The 23,299-nt window shown below is 38.7% G+C and overlaps 1 protein-coding gene across 1 annotated transcript in view; it reads right to left on the bottom strand.

Annotated features, from left to right (window-relative positions):
* Positions 1-863: 863 nt before the first annotated feature.
* Positions 864-23,299, bottom strand: part of vwa5b1 (von Willebrand factor A domain containing 5B1) — a 46,469-nt gene continuing 24,033 nt past the window's right edge. The window contains exons 11-21 of the mRNA XM_055223116.1: positions 22,996-23,181; positions 21,334-21,511; positions 20,443-20,642; positions 16,859-17,075; positions 14,334-14,621; positions 12,219-12,356; positions 10,756-10,890; positions 8,787-8,852; positions 6,472-6,541; positions 5,054-5,177; positions 864-2,470 (exon numbers count right to left, since the gene is read on the bottom strand). Coding sequence (XP_055079091.1) covers positions 1,898-2,470; positions 5,054-5,177; positions 6,472-6,541; positions 8,787-8,852; positions 10,756-10,890; positions 12,219-12,356; positions 14,334-14,621; positions 16,859-17,075; positions 20,443-20,642; positions 21,334-21,511; positions 22,996-23,181 — 2,175 coding nt within the window. The 3' untranslated portion in view covers positions 864-1,897. The remainder of the gene's footprint in view (positions 2,471-5,053; positions 5,178-6,471; positions 6,542-8,786; positions 8,853-10,755; positions 10,891-12,218; positions 12,357-14,333; positions 14,622-16,858; positions 17,076-20,442; positions 20,643-21,333; positions 21,512-22,995; positions 23,182-23,299) is intronic.

Genomic DNA, 23,299 nt, shown 5'->3' on the forward strand with positions numbered 1-23,299 from the left:
CTGGAGGCACTTGGGTAAATGAGCCGTGTCTCTGTGTCTCTTGTTTAAAGTGCATATGACATCTTACACTTAGACTATTCATTTCACTAACAGCAGTTACAGTTAACATCATTATATTTGACTAAAGAGCTTTCTTACACTTTGATTAATTAATTGCTTTTTGGTGAAGTTTATAATTTTACTTCTTGGTTGGTCATTGGCAGCAGATATGACAAAAGTAGTAATTTCATACCTGTTTCCTAGCAACCATAATGTTAACAAAGGCAAAAACCTACACAGTTTACACAGTATTTATGAATAGCATCATAAGAATAGATGAAAACACTTCTATTTGGCTCAGTTAATGTTTAAAATATCAGCAAAATGTGTACGGTAACTGGTCATAAGTTGGATGGAAGTTTTCACGTTGATGACATATGTAGAGGTGCTGTATTCTGTTTTCAACTTCAATACACAAATTGCCGCTTAACTGATGTAAAGCCATGATGAATATTTACCACAGGTGCTATTCCAACAAACAAGTAATAGAAAAATATGAAAACCTGTCATATGCACTTTAAGCACAGAGAGAGCGCAGGGAGCAAACACAGAGTGGACCATCATTTAAAAGGACAGGAATGCCATGCACAAAATCCCAGTTTATCCCAATATGTGCCTTTGCATATTTTAATTATTCTGCTAAAATGGAAAATATGAATAATACAGTCATGGTAAGAAGCCTTATAAAAGAGTGATGCTTTCAGTTGTTTTTGTTTGTTTTTTTTTTGTTTTTTTTCAGTTTCGAAGATGTAAAAGTACATTATTAGAACAATACACTTGCAGCATTCTCCTCAGAACATCAATATGATGACAATAGGTGAGCGGTCCAGCATGCTACTAATTCAAGACGCTCTTTAAAATCCTCCGTTTGGTCTTTGCTACAGTTTGGCACCAGTCAAGAGAGTCTGTACAGATGCCTCTGACAATGATATGTTTGAGTTTTACACAGGACACAAGAGACAGAGGAGGGCAGGGTCTTTATCAAAGTACTACACTGTCAGGGTGGTAGTAGAGTTCAGACTGGCATTGTTTACATGCACAACAGAAATCTGACCATTATCTCTGAAGCATAAAGTTGTATTGCAATTGTCAGTGAATAAAATTAACAAACTAGGAACTTGTTTTGTGAAGATAAAACAATGATAAATAACAGTACAATATACACTACGATGAGATAAATAAAAAAGATTGAATAAAAATAGACTTTAATTTCTGGTATGAGTAATCTGATTTCTTTCTAATTGTTCACAAAAAATTATCCAAAAAGAGCTGAAATATTTTAAAAATCAAATGTAGTTTGTCTTACACCAACTGTTATATACAACAGTTGCTCTAAAACTCCACTAATGAACTGCATCATGTCACCAGGTGTTTTGGATGATCAGATTTCTGTTGGACACACACCACAAATTGATCCTCATTGGGTTATTTGATTACACATTTTTCCTGGCCATGTCAGTGTCCCCAGTATCATGCTGGTAGCAGAGTGTCCGACACTGTTGGGGTGGCAGTTAGATACTGTCAGGGTGGTATCACAGGTTTAGACTCTGTCAGGCGGGAGTTAGATTAGCAGAAGTTTAAAACTGTTGGGGTGGCAGTTAGATGTTTTTCGAGTTGGTAGTTAGACGCTGTCGGGGTGGTCGTCGTGTTGGAGTGGCAGTTAGACTCTGTCAGGGTGGCAGTTAGATGCTGTCGGGTGGTAGACACTGTCCGCTGATAATTAGACTCTGTTGGCTGGAAGTTAGACACTGTTGGGGTGGTAATTATATGCTGTCAGGATGGTAGTTAGACTCCGTTGGGGTAGTAGATAGACACTGTTAAGGTGGTAACAGAGGCTTAGACTCAGTCAGGGTAGTATTTAGACACTGTCAGGGTGGTAGCAGAGCATGTTGAAGTGCAGGTTCTCGTCCCAGTGCCTGAGGATGATGAAGAGCTGATTGGCTGCGGCCTTCACTGCGGCGAGGTCTTTGCCCTCGGGGACGTCTTGGGCCTCTAACCACAGACTGGCTTTGGCCGCCACTAGCTCCCACTCGATGAAGAAACTGGCTGAGCTGTGCTCCAGCCAGGCCAGTGCCACCGCGGTGGCCCACACCATGCTCTCCACCTCCTGACCCTCCTTCTGTGCGCGGTCGCCCTGGGACACAGGGGACAGGGGCAGCTCTGCGGGGGCGGAGGGGCTGCCTAAAGAGCAGCTGACCTCGGTCAGACTGAAGGGGGCGCTGGAGGGGCTCTGCACAGAGCGGTCTGTGGGCTGCACACATGAATCCAGCTCAGCGCGGCGCTCCTCCTCCAGGCTCTCGGCGCGGCGGCTCAGGCTGCTGCGGTGACACGAGAACGGGGACGTCCACTTGAGCTTCTCCATGGGAACGCTGACCGCCTCACACAGGGAGGGGTCCAGAGGGAACGCTCCGGAGGCTAACTGCAGAGACACCTGATGACACAAACACAAGGGTCAGTCCATCAAAACATTCATCTATCAATATTTACAACAAGTTCTATTCATTTCCAGGATAAGTCTTCTGTTAAAGCCAATATAAAAAACACACATTTTACCGGCTTTGTCAAAGTAATCTTATGACTGAAATATAAAACCATTGCCCTGGGTTTAATATGAGTTCCTCTTTACTTAGTACATTTCTTCATTTCATCCCTTTCAGCGCGAGACTTAATTCTCTTTGACAAATAGAGCAGCACGCTGGCATTTGTTCAAGGCTCCCACATGGTTCGCACACACCACACCTGAGCCTGTTCAGACATACGGTATTAGTGTGAGCGTGAACAGCAGCTGATCACATCCAAGGAAAGAAACACAGCACATTCACCTCACCAGGTTAACACGGTCAAATGTCATATTACCGGGTTGCAGATGACATTACAACATTCTATAGGCCAATAATATTTAATACAGATGTGGGCGAGCTACAGTACAGAACTAAATGGCTATGGACTGGTCAGACCTGCCAGCACTGAAGCACCCACTCTTTGTTCCCGGTGTGATATGTTTTTAAAATATGTAATATGTTTTAACTTTTGTAATGTGAATGTTGAGTGTGAGCTGATGAATATATGCTAATGTGTGTTTTTTATATTGTTGAATGTGTGAATTCCATTGTATTATTTATCTTTGTTCCTCAGGGACTGCAGATGGAAACTAGCTGTTTAGCTCTAATCTGGTGCAGTACATCTCTGTTTTATGAGCATAATGTATCTGTATAGTGTCCCTTCAAATAAAGACTAACTAACTAACAGTTATTATTATTAAAATGCAAGATTTTGGTTGTAATACAGTTAGTTCTCTACTATTTTTTCCCTACTTTCTATTTACTAGGAAAGTGCAATTAATACAAATTTAATAAAGATTGGGATTCAGTAATTTCAAACTGTCAATGATCAGCTTGGGTCTTTTTAATAGAGAGGTCCACAGCCAGTCCTCTGACAGTAAAAAACATGTGGTTTGGAGCAGAGTTCAGAAATTTGACTGTTTAGTGTTAACTGAATCAACTGAACTCGCAATTTTAAATATATATAAAAATACACATATATATATATATATATATATATATATATATATATATATATATATATATATATATATATATATATATATATATATATATATATATATATATATATATATATTGGCTGAATAAAAACACCTGCACGCTGACAGTTTGACAAAGCTTTGCACAAGCACAGCAGGAGATCTGCTACACAGCTCAACAAAATTGCACAAAAACATTGATCTTGGACAAATATAGCAGCTGGCTTTAGATTTGTGACATTTAAAATGGGACTGAGACTACTGTGAACATTTTGGACTCGCATTGGACAGAAACTGAGATATGAACTGCTAAACTAATACAAGACTCGCATGTATTTAAGATGTTTGCAGAGGTCAGAAGTACATGGTTAGCAGGTTACATAATGCTAATTGTTTTGTTCTGTGTAAATGGAATTATATTTCCTAAAAAGGCCTGTATTATGCATTTTTCCTACTTGCCTTGTACTACAACTGCAACTAAAGTAACTAAACAACTTTTAATTGACTAGACTGAATTTGATCCAGTCATTTAATAATAATCATCATCATCATAATATCACACTTAAAATATCACACTTGAGCACAGCTTTTCATGACACTCAAAGACACTTCACACACTTCAAGACAGACAAACCACAAATGAAAGAAACGGATAAAAAAGGAAAAGCAGTTATTTGAAGGCGATGTTGAGGTGAGTTTTGAGAGCTGTTTTGAAGATGGTGAGTGTGGTTGAGTCTCTGATGTGTTTGGGCTGGGGGTTTCAGAGGGTGGGGGCAGCAGCAGAGAAGGCCCTATCCCCCCAGGTCTTATGTTCAGTCCTGATGGAGAGAGACAGGAGGTTGGCATTAGCTGATCGGGGAGCACGGGTGGGTGTGTGGCGGTGGAGGAGCTCAGAGAGGTGGGTGGGGGCCAGGTTATGAAGGGACTTGTACACAATGGTGAGGAGCTTGAATTGGATGTGCTGGGGCATGTGGAGCCAGTGCAGATCTCTGAGGGAAGAGGTGGTGTGTTCACAGGAGGAGGTGTTGAGTGAGGAGGCGGGCAGCAGAGTTCTGAATCTACTGGAGTCTATTGAGGAATTTGGTGGGAGGCGGGAGGTGAAATGGTCAATGATCAATGTGAGTCTTTTATATCACGATTTCTATAGCCAGTAAAAGCATGTGGTTTGGAGTTTGGAGGAAGAAATTTGACTATGCTCAGTGTAAAATGGCACTGATTAATATTTTATTTGGTTTTAATAGGACAAAAAATCTAATAAAAATACTGCTTGATCAACATTAAACTATATATTTTTTGTACTTTGAACATGATATTTCCTTCTGTATAACTGAATAATAATGTATGTGCAGAATTACTTATTAAAAATGCACAAATGAAACAAAACAAGCCTCTAAGTGCATTTCTGGTACATTATAATGAGTCATGTTTGTCTGCTACAGGTCTTTTAGTCCTTCATTCGTCCTTGGTACACACCAGAGGGATGTAGTCCTTGTTCTCGTTGTCTCCGTCTCCAATAGAATCTCCGGATTTGCTGTGAGATCGACACATGAATCCTTTAGCAGCTCGGGTCAGGAGGCGTGTCCGGCTCAGGGCCAGTCTGAGCACAGCACAAAGAAGGGCAATGTGAAAACACTCCATTTAAGCCATTACTGTCTGTGTGAACAGGTCCCATCTATATTACTCTGTGACGTAAAGATACTAGGAATTAGTGATGGGACTTTTGGATCTGTTCATTTCAAAGAATCATTCAAAGGACTGACTGATATGGCAGAAGCAGTTTGAGAACTCATTTTATCTACAAAGTAATCGTAGAAAAACCACCAAGGCTCAGGCTTGTTTAAAATGGTTCAAACTGAGAGTGGGAGTGTGTCTACCCTTTAAAATTATGCATAATTTAAATAAAACATGGTGCTACAATACAAAATAGACTATTATTATGATGCCAAATATGTTTTTGGGCCAAAAGCTCTCACTTGTGTTGGCTACTCTGCTTCTGTGCTGATTTTTGGGTTGGTTCAACATAAATCAGAGTAAAAATGCATATAATTAGAGTGAAAATGATTCAGTTCTTTTAAAAAATGAGATCTGATTCCAAGCATTCAAGTTAGCGAACCGTTCAAAAGAGCCGACTGAATGTCACATCACTGGTAGTAATGCAACAATACATTTTTCTCACAGTTCATATGCAATTTCAATATGTTCAAGGCCTCAAGAACAAAACCACATGTTTCCTCTTTTATGGCAATAAACAACATTTATATTCTTTTATACAATGCATTCTCTAAATACAACAGAGTCAGGTGTTTATGGAGCTGCTATCTTCCTCAGTGAATGTATTGCACGATTAAAGCACATATGTGTTTTGAGTCACATATGTGTATATATTCTGTTGAGTATTTGCATCCCTAAACGCTCCCCTCTGAGGCTGGGTCCATGTAAAAGCACAGTGTGATTGTTACTCAATTGATTGATTGATACATTGTGAGTTGTTGTTACCCTGACTCTCTTCTCCTATTGGTCAGCCTCAGTCAGGTCCGAGTGTCAATTGGATTTAACAGTGAAGTGTCAAATTTAAAGATGCACTATGTACTTTTCTGGTGAGCCATCCGCCACCTGCTTGACCCCGTGGAAATGCTTTGCCAGGAATGTTCAACAGTATGGCATTAAACTTAAAATTAAACTATTACTTACAGATGTGTTTTACTGCTAAAGACTCAGGGAATAGGTAAGGTAAGTATACATCAATTGTGAAACTGTGAACAAGACTAAGAAAATTGGTATTTCTCCCATTTCTGCTTTTGTACAATATTTGTTTGTTTTTGCTCCCTGAAGTCAGCAGGATGTGCTGCACCGATACACATTTTTACTGAGTTAAACCCGAGCAGACTTACCTGGCTGAGAAAAGGCTTTCCACTGATTTCTGCGACTGGTCGGAGGTCACAGACGGACTCCGCTGGGAGACTGACGAGAATCACGCATTGAGCAGGAAACGAGAACAATAAAGAGGTTAGACTTTTCTTTAAACAAACTGCCCACAGGACTGCAGCAGGAGGAAATGATGGGACAGCAAGAGCTTTGCCATTAGGGCTGAACAAATGTGTACAAATATCTGCAAATATTGTGTTTGTGATCTTGAACTGAATAAAAAATGAATATAACACTTTGGGATAAGCACTGACTGGCTGTGTTAGACTGGTCTACCCAACATCTCTGTCTAAAAAAGCTGTTCCAAAGTTGTGCTAGTGGCCAAATAATTATTGCTTATGAATACCAGTGATGTGAAAACAGGTTTGTGAGAGCTAAGGACAAGCTACATAGACTTATATACTTAATATTTCAACGTTTGGATGAAATCAGGTCCCCAGCTTTAATAAAACAGGCATTAGAGTATATGTGCTTAATATCTAGTCTGAAGATCCAGTATAGATAATATCAGAGAACTCGTACCTACATAAGGGAGTAGTAAAATGTAAAATGTATCTAACTGGCTCCTAGTCCTCACAAACCCTTTGGCACATAATTACTATTCACATTTATAAATGTTTGGGTGTATACAGCTTAATAACAGCTTTTTCAGGAGGTGAAGTGAAACAGAGCGGATCGTCATCAGACAACCAAAACTCTCACACCAAAATGTTTGTGTTTTGTGAATAATCTTTTTTTTTTAATCAATTACAGCAGGTAGCGGCCTGATTTTGTTGTGCTGCTTTTCATATGTCCTACGGGGGAAAATAAGTATTTGCAAATTTAAAAGAAAAAATGTTAGGTTTCCCAGTTCAAAAAATGTGATAATTGGATTTGAATCTTGTTAAATCTTCAAAAAAAAAATGTTTGTAGGACACTAAACAGTGGAGTTCTCAGAAGAGGAGGCAGCATGAACAGATTCTTTGTACATGTAAGCTCCATTTAGTTTTGTGAGCTGCAGACGGTGTTTCTATGTAAAACCAGGGAACATGTAGTCAATGCTTTTAAGAGTCGATACTGCAAGAACAAAAAGCCTGAGTGCAGTCTGCTCCTTACCTTCTTCAAAGGTTAAGTCTTGATTTAGTCTTAGTTTAGTCCTGATTTAATCCTGGTTTGGTCCTGGTTTAGTCTTGGTTTGGTTTAGACCTGTTTTAGTCCTGGTTTAGTCCAGTGTAATCTGACATCAGCTTTTCCATGTTCTGCAGAGGTCCTGGTATAGTCCTGCTTTAGACCTAGTTTAAACCTGTTTTAGTCCTGGTTTAGTCCTGGTTTAGTCCTGTTTTAGTCCTGGTTTAGTCCTGGTTTAGTCCTGGTTTAGTCCTGGTTTAGTCCTGGTTTAGTCCAGCATAGTCTGAAATCAGCTCTTTTACCTTCTGCATGGGTCTTGGTTTAATCCTGTTTTAGTCCTGGTTTAGTCCTGATTTAGTCCAGGTTTAGTCTTGGTTTAGTCCGGGTTAAATTCAAGTTTAGTCCGGGTTTATTCCTGGTTTAGTCTTGGTTTAGAAATGATTTGCCCTGGTTTAGTCCTGGTTTATTCCTGATTTAGTCTTGGCTTTGTCCTGGTTTAGAAACGATTTAGCCCTGGTTTTGCCTTGATTTAGTCTTGGTTTAGTCCTGATTTAGTCTTGGCTTAGTCTTGGTTTAGAAATTATTTAGCCCTGGTCTAGTCCTAGTTTAGCCCGGGTTTAGTCCTGGTTTAGTCCTGATTTAGTCTTGGCTTAGTCCTGGTTTAGAAAAGATTTAGCCCTGGTTTTGCCTTGGTTTAGTCTTGGTTTAGCCCTGGTTTAGCCCTGATTTAGCCCTGGTTTAGCCCTGATTTAGTCTTGGCTTAGTCTTGGTTTAGAAATGGTTTAGCCCTGGTTTAGCCCTGGTTTAGTCCTGATTTAGTCTTGGTTTAGTCTTGGTTTAGTCCTGGTTTAGCCATGATTTAGCCCTGGTTTAGTCCTGGTTTTGTCCTGATTTAGTCTTGGTTTAATCTTGGGTTAGTCTTCGTTTAGTCCTGGTTTAGCCCTGGTTTAGCCCTGGTTTAGCCCTGGTTTAGCCCTGGTTTTGTGCTGATTTTGTCTTGGTTTAGTCTTCATTTAGTCCTGGTTTAGTCCTGGTTTAGTCTTCGTTTAGTCCTGGTTTAGTCCTGGTTTAGTCCTGGTTTTGTCCTGGTTTTGTCCTGATTTAGTCTTGGTTTAGTCTAGGCTTAGTCCTGGTTTAGAAATGATTTAGCCCTGGTTTAGCTCTTGTCCTTTACCTTCTGCAAAGCTGCATCTCTCCCAGCTGGAGGAGGGTGTGCTGCATGGAGAGGCCCCATCTTCTCCTGCTAACACACAACAGAACACAATCTAATGAAGAACACACTTAACTACACTCCACATTTCTATTATTTACTTAGCTATGGGGTTAGTCATGGTTTAGTACCAATTTAATCTTCTTTAGCCCTAGTTTAGGCCTGGGTTAGTCTTGGTTTAGTTCTGGTTTAATCTTGGAGAAGTCCTGCTTCAGTCAAGATACATTAGACCAGTTTTAGTCTTGGTTTAGTCCTTGTTTAGCCCTGGTTTACTCCTTGTTTAGATCTGGCTTAGCCTTGGCTTTGCCCTGGGCTAGTCTTGGTTTAGTCCTGGTTCAGTCCTAGAGTAGCCCTGGTTAAACACTATAGTTTAAAGTCTTGTTTGGGCCTGGGCTAGTCCTGGTTTAGCCCTGGTTTTAGGTCTGGTTTTTGGACCAGTAATGACAAACACTCAAATCAGATAGCAGCCATTTCAATGAATAATGCACAGAATTAAACCTTATATATATAATATTTCTGTTATTAACTTAACTGCCTCTCCCTGGAGATATCATACAGTTAAAATGAAGTAGAGATATAAGCCGCTGCTGTTGCTATGCCACCAATGGAAACTTACATAAAACTATTGGAAATTGGATGATAGATGGATATAAATAGATCCAATATCCACAGACAATGACTTTCTCCTAATTTAATCCTCCATGTTTTTCTTTAATATTTTCTCTTACATAATGTATGACATCAACTGCATGCACATTGTAAGGGAAGAGATTATGGCAGAGAAAAAAACGAATGGTAGATAGGATCATTTTTGCAGTGCAGTATTTGTGTACTGATTAAACGGGATTTTCTAAAATTTGACTACCAGTATTATGAGTAGAGGTCGACCGATATGAGTTTTTTCATGGCTGATGCCCATACCGATTATTTAGAGTCCAGAGCAAGATCTGTTGATATTTTTATGCCGATTTGTAGGCTCGATTTTGATAATTTCCCAAAAATATTGAAATTTTGATTTATTACAAACTCTTCCACAACCCTCTACTACAAACTGTATTGGAGAGCTATATAGCCACATTTTGCACAGTAAAGTCTTTGTACTAAAGTGTTTATATAAGGCTTCATGCAGAATTATCGGCAAACTAAATATTAGCCTCTGCTGGACTTTTGAGACCGATACGCTAAAAAGTGCAAATATCCATCTATCTAATAATCTAATAAACAATCACTAATTATGAGGTTTTAGCCATGTTTTAATGGTGTTTCCTCATCAATAGCTTACTTGAGTGCTCAGAGCCCCTATCTCCACCCACAGTCCTATACTTATGATTATTTTAAAAATCAGACTCCTAATCATTCACGTAGGCTTAAACATTTCTAAATAAAAACAGGTAAATGAAAATACTCTGCTTGCTATAATGAAAGGCCAGTATGAAGAGGTGTGGACAGCCGTATTGTAACGCAAAGTTTAAAAGATACTTTACAAAAGACATTAAATCTAACAGAATATATATCTGTGCTATATCAGGATGCTCTTTGCTACCCCCCTTTCTTTTTTTTGTTGGCTGTGTCTGTGTGTGTTTTTATACAGACAGCCCATGTTTTTCTCCGGTTGGTTAGTCTGGCTGTATATCTGGCCCATTGGAACTGAGATCAAAAATCATGTGGTTTGGGGTTCGGACTTGGATGAACAAATGTGAGGGTTTTTTCTGTGTGTGTTAAATAGCAGTGATTAAATCTGTGTTGTTCATATCCAAGAATTTGTTATTTGTTTCAATAAAATACAATTTAATCCAAATTTGTGATCAATCATTATGGGGAAAAATGTGATTATTTTTTATTATAGTAGCCCGCCCTCAGAGTAGAAGTAGCAGCAAAACCAATATAATAGATAGGATTAATTTAGCTTGAATCTCAATCAAACCTGGATTACCGTTGAACTGTGGTCCGTCCTCTGCGTCCTCGGACATGCCTCCAGACTGAGAGCGCCCCAGTCCGATGGAGTACGCCCGGTTCTTCCTGCTCCCAGAACGAGAACTGGACCTGGAACTTCTCTTTAGGACTTCACCTGGAAATGTAGGATCTGATATAAACCATCTGCTTTAAGGGTCATACACAGATTTATGAAGTAATAATAATTTTTAATCTTATGTGTTTCAATAATGAACTTATTGTATTTATGCTATTTATTATTTTTAACATTTTAGCACACACCCCTCACCTAATTTCCATCAGGCTAGAATAATAATGAATATTTACTGCAAATCAGTGTGACTTCTGCTGCTGCCTTTTGAGAGACCAGTTCAGAAACACGTGGCTTCATTTTGGCAAGTGCCACCAAAGTCTGTTCCTTTTCTTCGTTTTTATGTCGTTTTATGTTTTTATGCCATTGAAACGGCTCATTTAACTTGGGCAGGTACTTCGACAGACACATCAAAGGGTACATTTGTTGAATTGGGCCAACGTCTGAAGACGCTCGCAGTCCGCTAATCATATGAGTCGGGTGTGTGTCTTGACCTCCGCCGAACCCCTAGGGTTCGATCGAACCCAGGTTAAGAACCACTGCTGTACACACAAAAACAGTCCTGGTTTAGTCCTCGTAGAGGTCTGATTTAGTCTTGGTTTTGTTCTGGTTCAGTCTTGGTTAATTCTTGGTTTAGTTTAGTCTGAGTTTGGTCTTCTTAAATCCTGGCTTAGTCCTGGGATGTTCCTGGTAGCCCTGGGTCATAGTTGTGTCACACTCGGTTTGATCTGCTTGTCTCCATGGAGATGTTATTGCTTTGACTGAAATGTTCAACAGTGTGGCATCAAATCACTGGTAATGCCACCAAACCAACTTACAAGTCAGAACTGTGAAGAGGTGACCCTGATCACAGTAAGAATTCATGTTTTTCAATAGTTTTTTGCAATATAAATACTTCATATCTGTTTTGTATATATTAAATTACATTTAAACCATAAGGTGGAACATTCCTGGCAAAGCAATAACATCTCCATGCAGATCAGGTGGCATGCCCTCCATCAGAAAAGTTACATGGTGCACTAGTTAAGTGCATTACTTAACTAATTAATATTTTTTTGTCAGATAAAACTCTACTATTCATGAGTTTCAGCTTCCTGATATATGCAACATTTTTAGGACTTTTTCCCTTTCAAATGATGTAATATTTATGTTTAAATTATTAATCACTACAGTAACGGTCGTAATTTTTCATTATTCTGAAGCCTATGGTCAGCCTCAGCCTCCATCTGAATTTTAAACTATGGGCTCTTCTGTTTATTGACTTTGACTTACATCACTGAGGTTTGCATTCAGTCCACAAGCTTAAACTAAAAGGGCATATGGAGATGACTGCTCTGGTTAAGGACTTTGTCACATGGATCCATGGGACTTACCATGGCTGATGTGTTCAATACATGTCGGCAAATACTCATTAGTGTCCAGATCGATGGGAACAAATGCAGTGAATTTACTCAGAATATTACAGGATTTACTGGAGTGGACTGCGTAGGACTGGTACCTCCTCCCAGAACCTGCAAAATATAATGAACAAACATATGCATACACTGTAGGGCAAAAAGACCCATTTTTTCTGATAAATATTGCAATTGTGATGAGTTTAGATACTACAATTCAGTTCACATCATTTTTTGAGACAAGCAGGTGCAAATACCCCAATCACAAGTTACATATTGTATCTTTAAACACATTCAAGAGCATTAAAGACTGAATATGAACTGCTAAAGTAATACAAGAATCACATGCGTTTCAGATGTTTGTAAAGGTCTAAGCTAGAGTGTTCACATGTTTTATAAGTAATAAGACCCTATACAAACTAGACATTTTTGGTTTTGGTGGAAGACATTATATTACCTAAATAACTGCAACCTTTGTGATGTATGTAAATAAATAAGGTTTTCATTATGTCTGCATTGAATCATATAGCACGCATAATCTACATCCCTGCTGCTATAATTAGATTGTGTGTTCTCTAATAAGGAACAATGAAGTACGCTGGGTTTCAAATGACATCAACGTGTATGTGTGTAGTGTGAATGGGGGCAGGTAAAATGACAGGTGTAAGTACAGAAGGTAAGTGTAAGTAGATTTGTGCTGTGGTTGGATAACACAATGCAATTTTGAACAATGTTTTGGAAAAGGCTGCGTTCATGTTCATTGATTTGATGATGGCATAATTACAGATGGATGACAGCTGCGCCTAGATAACTCTATGGAAGATTTACTGCTGTTCAAAGACATTCATAATAGAAATCTACAAACATTAACATTATTTGGGACTGGGTGTTCAAGCCTGCAATATTAATCTCATGGATTAGAGTTTTTTCGACTCACAATGTTGAATAAGGATACTGTGGGAAAATGACTTCACTTTTGTTCATCTATGCTGACCGAGAAGATGTTGACCATAACCAAAAATCATAAACCACGTTAACCACAATCTGACAGTTAATCATCAAATTCCACCATAGAGTTGTGACTTGTCTCCAGCTTTAAACTATGGGGAATCTAAACTGTTATGATGTTGCGTGAACAAAAATCTTAAGTTGAACCACATTTTTTATATTGCTGTAAATGATATGTGCATGAAGTGGTTTAATGAGGAGGGAACCTGAAATTACACAATAGACAATCCCTCAGTTGTCCACGTATGATCCATACTAAAATAATTGAATTATTCGTTTACTACAGATATGGAGATTAACCACCAGCACCTGCAGAGAATTATAATGGGCTCTTGTAGAGCTCCGAGAGGCTTGTGTTGTAAAGTGCACTGTAAATGTAAGTCTACTGTTATTACATGTAAAAGGAGACATTTTATGAATGCACATTTGTCTCAGAATAAGCACAATAAGTTGTGGAATTCTTGCAGTTTGAGTAATACTGTAAACCCCTTGCCCAACCTACAGCTCTTTACATGCCATTCTTTGAAACATTTAGACTGCAGGTCATATGCAAATGTTTTAAATAGTGAGTAGCCATTTTCTAAAGATAAAAAGTAGGGCCTGACCGATAACTTTTTTGGAGTTGATGCTGAAGTCAATAAGATGCTAAGATGCTAATGCTAAATTTATACAGCGATCAAAGTCAATGTTTGGATTGTAAAACAAATTGAATTTAAGAGGGGTAAAATGAGATGAGATGTGGTATGTCCATATTGGCGGAGCTTAAGTTCGCAAATATGTGTTTGTGGCTGAACTGGGCCAGTTAGACCTACTAATTGAAAATATTGACTAAAAAATCAGACAGTTGAATCAATAAACCACTGAATCAGCTGAGCTCTAACATCATAAATGAAAATCAACTATGCCGCTATGAAGAGGAGGGACCAACAGCAAAAAGCCAGTTCTGCAGTTTTGCACAAGAAGTCAGTGGACCTATTCAGTTATCAATAGTTTTAGATTAATATTACTATTTACAATGAATCAAATAAAGTAAATCCATAATCTGCATATCTGTACAAAAAAATCAAACAATAAAAACATTCTTACCATGCTCAATCTCACACTCTTTATCAGCCATGTGCTCAAAGTCGTTGATGATGGAGCGTCCTGCGAGATAGTGGAAGTTCTCATTCCACAGCTCCTCATGGACCTTCTCCTCTCGCTCGCGTCCGTTCAGATAAGGCTCAATGTCAAACTCCACCTCCCACTTCATCGGGGTCCCACACAGAAGCCCAGAGACCACCGCTTTACAGTCCGCTTTGGGGCGCGGGGACAGGGCCAAAGGAGGGACCTCCTGGGGGGTCTCAGCCTGGCAGAGCTGGTGACTGTAGACATCTGGAAAAACATGGAGGACAGTATTCTTAAAGATGGGAAAAACACATTTTAAAGTGCTAGCATCATAATTATTCACCATTATCAGTTCATAAGTACTTTTCACAACTTTCAGTTCCAAGAGTGGAATTTATCTGTCACAGTAACAACTAGCATGCTAACAACATTACCAGCATTACTTCCTATTTCACAGTTAATAAAAATACTTTATATTTTGATCCAGACAGCTCTAGGTATGGGTGATATATCTTTCACTGTTGGTATCGGCCAATACTGATACTTGATACAAATATTTTTGGCACTGCCCCATTCTCTGTGTCTGACTCATACCTATCTGTCTGTACCTATGAGTCAGATGGAAATAGAAGAACATTATATGACTGTGTGTTTATACAAGCATGTAATTATTTCATATTCGACATAAATACACTTTGTTATTTTTACAAAAATGAAACGTTAGAGTAACAATCTCAAAATAACTTATTTGTGGTAAATATTGGTTATTGGGCACAACAGCAGGTCAAATATCAGATATCAGTATGGGCTCAAAAAAATCCATATCAGCCCATATCAAGAACTACTTCTCTATCTATATCTTATTGCAATTTTCTTAGAGCCAGATTATGATTTCAGCACAATTAATGTACATGCTGTATCTTTATTTTGCAGACACGGTGCGGCACACATATACTTATATACACATAGACACCTGAAACGTTACATTGTGTTTTTATTTTTGTCATGTCTTGCCTTTTTGATCAGAAGCTTCCACACCAAACCATATATAAATCAGCATTGTTTTACAACAGATGCCCTTCCAGATGCCCTTGTTCTTTGGCCATATAAAAACATGTGATTTTGATGTTTTTATTCAGAATCTTATCATCTGTCACTGCACCTGTTGGCTACACAAACAGAAATAACTGCTTTCATAATTCGCAGGCGTCTGGTACTCTGAGGTGTACACAACCACAAATCTGCACGAGGTGTTGACTTATCCAGTGAAAAATAAACACTCTAATCAAATCTGTCCAATATGGTTCAACCGCACAGCATCTTGTTTTTTATTCTTGCTCAGAATGAAAATCTGCTCATGTTTTTTTTTTCCAGTTGAGGCTAATAACTAAATAAATCCAAACCAAGTAAAACTACTGGAATAAACTGAATTAAAGTCATGTTTAAAGCAGCACTATGTAACTTTTCTAGTGGAGGGTTTGCCAGCTCCTTGCCTCCATGGAGATGTTGCTGTTTCGCCTAGAACGTTCCACAGTATGGCTTAAACCTATTTTTATTGTCATGGAGACGAACACGACACAATCTGATCAAGTTACAGGCGGATGTTTTGCCGTTTTTTTGTTTTTTGTTTTGCAATAAAATAAAGACGTTAATGCCATACTTTGGAACATTCCAAGCAAAGAATCAAATGTATATCCAGGGAAGCAAGCAGATGACAAATCCTCCTCCAGAAAAGTTTTGTACTGCTAATTTAACTTACACAGTTGGAAGGAAAGACTATATATGAGATTGCAAGCATAAAAGTTCAAGTCATGTGTGCATTTTTTGAAAGCGGAGAGCCACCTATAGACCATGGTCCTTTGCTCCTTTTTAGTGCAGTCTACACAAAAATTACTGTGATTCAACCCTTTTAAATCTTAATGCTTTTTAATGTGACAGTAATGACAGCACTAAAGGCTTGTCAGGTCATTTTAGAGAAAAAGAAGCATTTCTACAACATTAGGCTTCCCACAATACTGCAATAAATCACATCCCTGTACGCAGACAAGTGCAGAACGAATCCTGCTTTTCCTGGAATTTCCTGCATTTATTAAACTGCACATGTTTTTATTGCTCAAAAATACCTTGAAAAGCTCTCTACAGATATGAACTAGAACTTGGTGGTGTCATCCGCGACAAATACATTTAAGGCTATACTGTGGAACATTCCAGGCAACACAACAACATCTCCATGGACACAAGCTGGTGGCAGACCATCCTCTTGTAAAGTTACACAGTGCACATTTAAACAGATTGGTTAACAGGTCTGACACAAAGTAATACCCTCATAGACTCAGGACTGTGTTGTTTCAGACAGATGACATTGTAAATAGCCTTGGAGCCTTTTCAATTTGCTCAATGTGACCATTCAATTCATTTTAATTCAACTATGACTGATCTTGCCCTTATGCAGATGTTTTTTGCAGTGTTGTTTGTTACTGCTCTAAATACTGGTGTTTTCAGACCTGTTTCGCCCACGCTGCCGACAGATGGGCTGTCAGTGGATGATCGGGACCCCTCCTCGGCTCCAGAGGTACAGGGGGGAGCCTGAGCGCTGCTGGCTGGGTCTGGAGGTTCCTCGGTGGGGCTGCCGTCCGCCTCAGGCCCCTGATGAGCGCTGGGCATGTGACAGCTGGCCGTGTGCCCTCTGGAAGACGACGCACACAGGCTCGCCAACTGCGGCTGAACGAGGAAAATAAAAGGATTTTTATAATTTGGTTAAAACTGAGGATTTTTCCTTAATGTATTAATTTGGTTAACTGAATCTCGTGGGCGTGTGAAACATAAAGGGAGCACTATGCTTCTCTTGTTTTCAGCCAAATCGACCGCCCTGGAGTGAATCAGGGTCGGTTTCTACTCCAAAACCACAAGGCTATTTTACATGATAACAAATCCCAAAATCTCATTTTTAGTGATTTGGGCTTCAGCCTTAAGCTTTGAAAATGGAATTGTCTATCAGACTATCCTTCCAGACAGCAGCTTTACCTCCTTATATTCACCACAAAACAATCTAGGCGGGATTTGAAATCTGATGTCTTCTGCTCATAGCGTGTTCCCACGTATAATGAGCGTAGATCAAACAGCAAAGATGAAAACAGAGCCTCAGCTTCGCAGAGAGTTCAAACATTTGTTTTTACTCGAAATGGTTCAGAAACAGATTCAGTTTTTTAATCTGGCATTTTACAAAAAATTACACTTCAGCATAAGGGGTTAAAGGGAACATATTATTTAAAAACAACTTTTGTAACAAGTTGTTACAAAGTTTCCTTGTTGTAAGGTTACGGTTGTAAGTAGTATTTGTATTGATTCATGTTTGTTTGAGTAATACTGTGTTGTCCTGCATTTGAGGCTTGAGTGTTAATTTCTGGTTTCACCTACTCCGTGTCTCCACTCACTCCCCTGCACTTACTTATTAAAAAAATTCAGACTCCGAGTCATAAATGTTGGGTTAAACAATGTCACGTAGCCATTTTTTCAAAAATAAGTACACATGCATGAAAATTAAACGCTGACAACAGTGAAATAGCACTATGAAGAGGTGCAGTCGACTGTTACATTTCTATGATTAAGGTTTGCAGTTTACAATGAACAAAATGTAAAATAAAGATTTTTTTTTTCAGTGTATCTGAGCAAGATTTGTACAGATTTATTGTATAAGCTCTTAGTCAAAATCAGTCAGCTGCACACTGTCTGCAGCCAATTATAAAGCATTTCATTGTCCGATAATCAGGAAGTGCATGTTTAGCATGCTATTTGTCAGCATTACTGTTGTGACAAACTCTGATCTCTGATTACTTCTCTTGTGAAAAGTAATTATAAACTCATCGTGGTGAATAATGAGGATGCTAGGAATGCATAAGATAAATGAAAAATAACTTAGTTTATCCACTGCATTTATCCATTACCACTGCAAACATTTAAATTGAACTAAGACTGTTAAAATCAAGTATAGCACCTTTAACTTGGACCAAATACAATGAATAACTGTTTGTTTCTATTTAATTCAACACAATTCATAACATAATTAGTGCAGATCTGATGAATCCACTTATTCAAACAGCTAAGGCCCTATTTCTTTTCAAAACCACTTGACGAATACTAATGACTAATGAATATTAACTGTGCGAGGTGTCCTTCCTGTCTATTCTGTGTTTCCTTATTAATATTTTGGTTTTGTTTATTATGAGCCCAGTGATCCTCATTAATTAGATTCACCACACATTAATTCCACAGGTCAATTAGACGCTGGGATGAATGCTTGTTTCTTTGCAGCGTTGTGGTTTGGGTTTCCGCCGTGCTCCCATAGCAATATTCAAAAGCTGTTATTGCAACGCTGTGTTTGAGACAAAGGTCGGACAGCATTGAGGTCAGTGCTAGATATAGTATGCTCCAGAGGGACAGCTGTAATTGGTCATTTCAATCAATGGAGTTTAGAAATAACGTTACAATTAAACTTCAGAAACAGGGGTGCTGTACCTGATTTTTACTGCCTTTTACTGTCATGGCTCTTGGTCACGTTGGGATTAGTATTTCACATTTTCTTAAAATGAAACTTACCATGTAATGTCTGCATTTAGAAAATGTACTTTATACACTTGAATCCTACTTGTATCACCAACCAGTAAAAGGAAAAATAATTGAAGAAAACAGCGTCATGTAAGGGAGGGTCAGTGAAAACAGGACAAATAAAGATTACTCAAACATCCATGAATCACTCTATATACAACTTTGAGCGGGGAAACGAAAAGGCAAAGCAATTATAACATGCCTAAAAGCTCTTAAAAGTTGATTTTGCGTAACAGTCCCTCTTGAGGTTTAGTAACAGGGTTAAGTCATCACTTCCGTGGCTCCTGAGCAGACTATAGCACTAACCCAGCACTAATTTGCCAAACCGAATGTGCTCTCAGATACATGCTTTCAATTATAAGACAATGTAACAATTACAAGATATCAAAAAACAAATGATCCTGCTGTCTCCTCCATTATAATGTATTTGGCTGTGTCTGGCTGGGCTTAAGTGAATAATACTGGACTGCAGTGAAGGCAGAGAATTGGGGACACACAAATTGCCGGCTGGACATTTTGGTGTTTGAAAATGTGTTGGTCCATTTTGCAACAAGAGGACAATAGAAGGCTGAACTTGTTTCCCCCCTTTTTGCAATAGGAAAAAAACTGAAAAAAGTCTAAAACTGAAAAAGGCTATACAAGATAAGAAAATTTGATTCAATTGTGATAAATCTTGCAACCATAATCAAAATACTACACAACAGTGAGTCTTGATCATTGAAACAACATTAAAGGCCAATTGATAAATGGCAGTTGGGCGATGCAAATCAACAGTTTTGCACATTTTATACATTTCATACGTATGCTATAACATCTGAGATAAAACTGAAATATGAACTGTTAATCTAATACAAGGATCCCCTGCATTTCAGATAGATTTTTACCCTAAAAGACCAGAGGGCGCTCTATAACCTAACAAACTACATTCTCTGGGATTTGATAACTGGACCAAATCCAATTGCAGTTTCATTTCAAATGCATAGATCTGCAGCGCTATTAATAGTAAATACATTTATCAAACTATAGTGAAGAACATGTGAATGAATGCTGAGTTTAGTATTTAGCATTAGCAAATCTCCATTAGTTTTAACATTAGGCTAACTGACAGCTCCATGTGACAACCCAGTCCTGATCTCTATGGGTTTTATAATGATGAAAAAAACGTTGCCATAGTGATTGCTAATTTAAAGCTGAGGTTATATTTAAATCTGTCTAAGTCGTCCGTAGCTCTCACAAACTCCTAAGCACATTTTCAGGCACACGTATGGCTTTAAAACAGCTATTTTCAGATGGCAAATAAAGATACTTTATTGGCAACAGACCTTTTATAGTATACTCAAAGTTACACAAACATTAACTGCAAAAAACTTCAGGAACCACAGCTTTGACACTATATTTGCTATCTTTTGAATGTTAAAAAGTACTCAAAATGTCACATATAACAGCAAGTAGAAGCCCATGAATCTCTTGCTGTGTACATCACCTGGTAGTCGCTCTTCCACTGTGTCTCGTGCTCCAGGCTCATGTGTCCCACCAGCTCCTGCACTTTGGCCCTCCTCAGCGGGTTCTTCGCGCTCACTGAGCTCGGGTCACTTGGGGTATAAACCCGTTTTGCTGGGTTAAAATCCACAATCTGGTTTGTGCTGTAAGCTCGTCTCCGTGGGGACATCTTACCATCCATCCCTGTGAATGTAGAGTGTGTTATGAACCCGTAGTGCCAGACTGTCAGAACACACTAAACTCCAAGACTGTGTTGACACTTCTGAAGAGGACTCACAGCCGGCAGCCGAAACATGTCAAAATAAATACATGTCACCATCAAAGTTGTCTACCTCAAATATCTATTATAACTCAAGACAATAGTTCCAAAACTGTATGCTTATATGCCAATAAATGTCAAAAGTATTTTACAGAGCTTCTTTAGTCCACGCTCAGTAGTGGTAAGAGACTATTGTGGCCACAGCTGCCCTGGGGCAAACAGATGGAAGTGGAGTTTCCAATCTGTGCCACCGAACCCTTCGACCACTATTAAGACAACCATTGATTGATTGTGATTTTGTTCTATGAAACTAAAACCTGTTAAACCTGATGCTCTTTATTTATGTAGTTTTCAAGTTTAAATCTGGAGACAGTGCAGTGGTCAATCCAGGAAGTTTATTATGAATGTTCAAGGCTCTGTCATGGGTTCTCCGGTTCTTGGACATATGAATATAAGTATAGTATGTACAAGTGCTGCATGAAAACACTGCACTGAATTCATGGCCTCTCTCTTAGTAATGAGTCGACCTAAGTCCCTATTATTCACCATCGAATTATGTTGTACCCTGTTTTTAAATTTAGTTCAGCTGATAAACTATTTTTCTGCCCTGATTACCTGTGCAGTCTGGGTCAGCGGTGATGGGGCTGTACTCTGTCCCTGGGTCTTGGTTGGAGGGCGTCTCTTTATGGGAGCTGTCTGTGCTGGTTTTGGTCAGATCTTCTTCTTGTGAGTGGTAGAAAACTGAGCTGGCGGACTCCGTAGAACGCATCATACTGTATCGCCTCCTTTTGTCCTGGTTTTCACAAATCAAACACAAAGAGCAAAGGCTTTTATTTTGAAACACGCTCCACTGTTTCAAAGTATAACTTGTCTTTGGGATCCACCTCTTTCTTGCTTGTCTCAATAAAGATGTTATTGCTTTGCCTGAAATGTTCCACTGAATGGCATTAAACCAGCTTTTATTTCATGAATTAGGTGCTTTTATTGTGCAAAAAGTACTTGGAAAACATGTATTCTTACAGTGAGTGGATTTGCCTCTCCACAGATATGACTTAGTAGCTTAGCCAAGTGGTGTCACCTGCTTGTCTCCATAGAGATAGACAAGTTTAGCACCATATAGTAGAATGTTACAGGGATATAAGCAAAAACAATAGCATTTCCATGGACACAAGCAAATGATTCACTCTCAACCAGAAAAGCTACATATTGCACCTTTAAAGTGAACATATTATGTAAAATTCCCTTTTATGAGCCTTTAACTTTTATAACGGGTTCCCTACAACTTAGTTTACCCAAGGGTCTTTTTAAATTTATTCATGTGTGGCTCAGTAATCCTGTATTGTCCTACATTTGAGGCTTAAGTGCTCAGAAAATGTCAGTTTGGACCTACCCCTGTCCCACCTACAGCTCTGTACTTACTTTTAACTCCATTTCATACATGTTAATAAATGTTGAATAGGTATATTTAAAATGTTAAAACAGGAAGTTAGTCGACCCATTTCTATAATTAAGTGAAGGCATTTTCTATCACTTTTTGCAGTTTACAGCTGACATAATGTAAAATCATTATCAACCTATATAATATAACGGTAATGTTTTGGGAAAAGTAAAACCGCACGACCAAACATCCAAGATGCTACTTTGAAATTTCAAGTTAACATCCTCAATTCAGCAATGTAAAACCAGTTATCTATTACTGAGCTTATCTCTGCACAGATATGACTTGTAACTACACCTGGTGATGGCACTTGCTTGTCTCCATAGAGATAGATACGTTTAAAGGTGTACTGTGGAACTTTCCAGACAAAGACCCTCCACCTGAAATGTTATACAGTGTTACCTTTTTAGCCAATAATTATATTAAAATAAAAGCATGTTATTGTTTTTTTTTTCATGTTTTTATTGCACTGTCTTGCTAAAATGTTCCACAGTATGGCATAAAACTCATCTATCTCCGTGGAGAATGTTCCGAAGTATGGTTTTAGCTTTTTATTTCCATGGAAACATACTATCTGCTTTAACATTAAGGTAATTAGGTGGTGACACGCTCTATTTTTGATCTCTATTGTTTATATAGTAATGATTTTAACAGCCTTCTCTCTCACTGTATAAAATGCTCAGATTAATGACTAGTTTCAGTCCTACTGAATACAAATTGCATATAAAAGCCTCCGTAGCCACAGGGCCACATCATTTTGTTCCTCTGTTAAATGCCTTTTTCGCTCAACCCTTTCACCTGAGCAGCAGCTGCTTGTATTTTCATGTTTGTATACTCACAGATTTGGGGTTAGCGTGGTAGCGGGTGGTATCACAAACCACACAGTATCCAATCAGACTGTCGCCGGGGAAGAGGAACGTACTGCCCACTGGAGACAGCAGCACTTCCTTGGTCTCGGGAAAAAGCCATTCGATGGAAATATCACTCAGAACAGGAGACATGGTTTTCTTCAGGGATTTGATCATCTGTGAAGCAAAGAGTAAAAAACTAAATTATAGTGAAACATTTTCCCTGGATGGACTTAAAGTGGCTGGTGCCTTTGAGATATGACACTGTAATTAGTAAGGATGTAAAAATATTCAT

This window comes from Periophthalmus magnuspinnatus, chromosome 7 (genome assembly GCF_009829125.3).
Source record: "Periophthalmus magnuspinnatus isolate fPerMag1 chromosome 7, fPerMag1.2.pri, whole genome shotgun sequence".
Taxonomy (NCBI): Eukaryota; Metazoa; Chordata; class Actinopteri; order Gobiiformes; family Gobiidae; genus Periophthalmus; species Periophthalmus magnuspinnatus.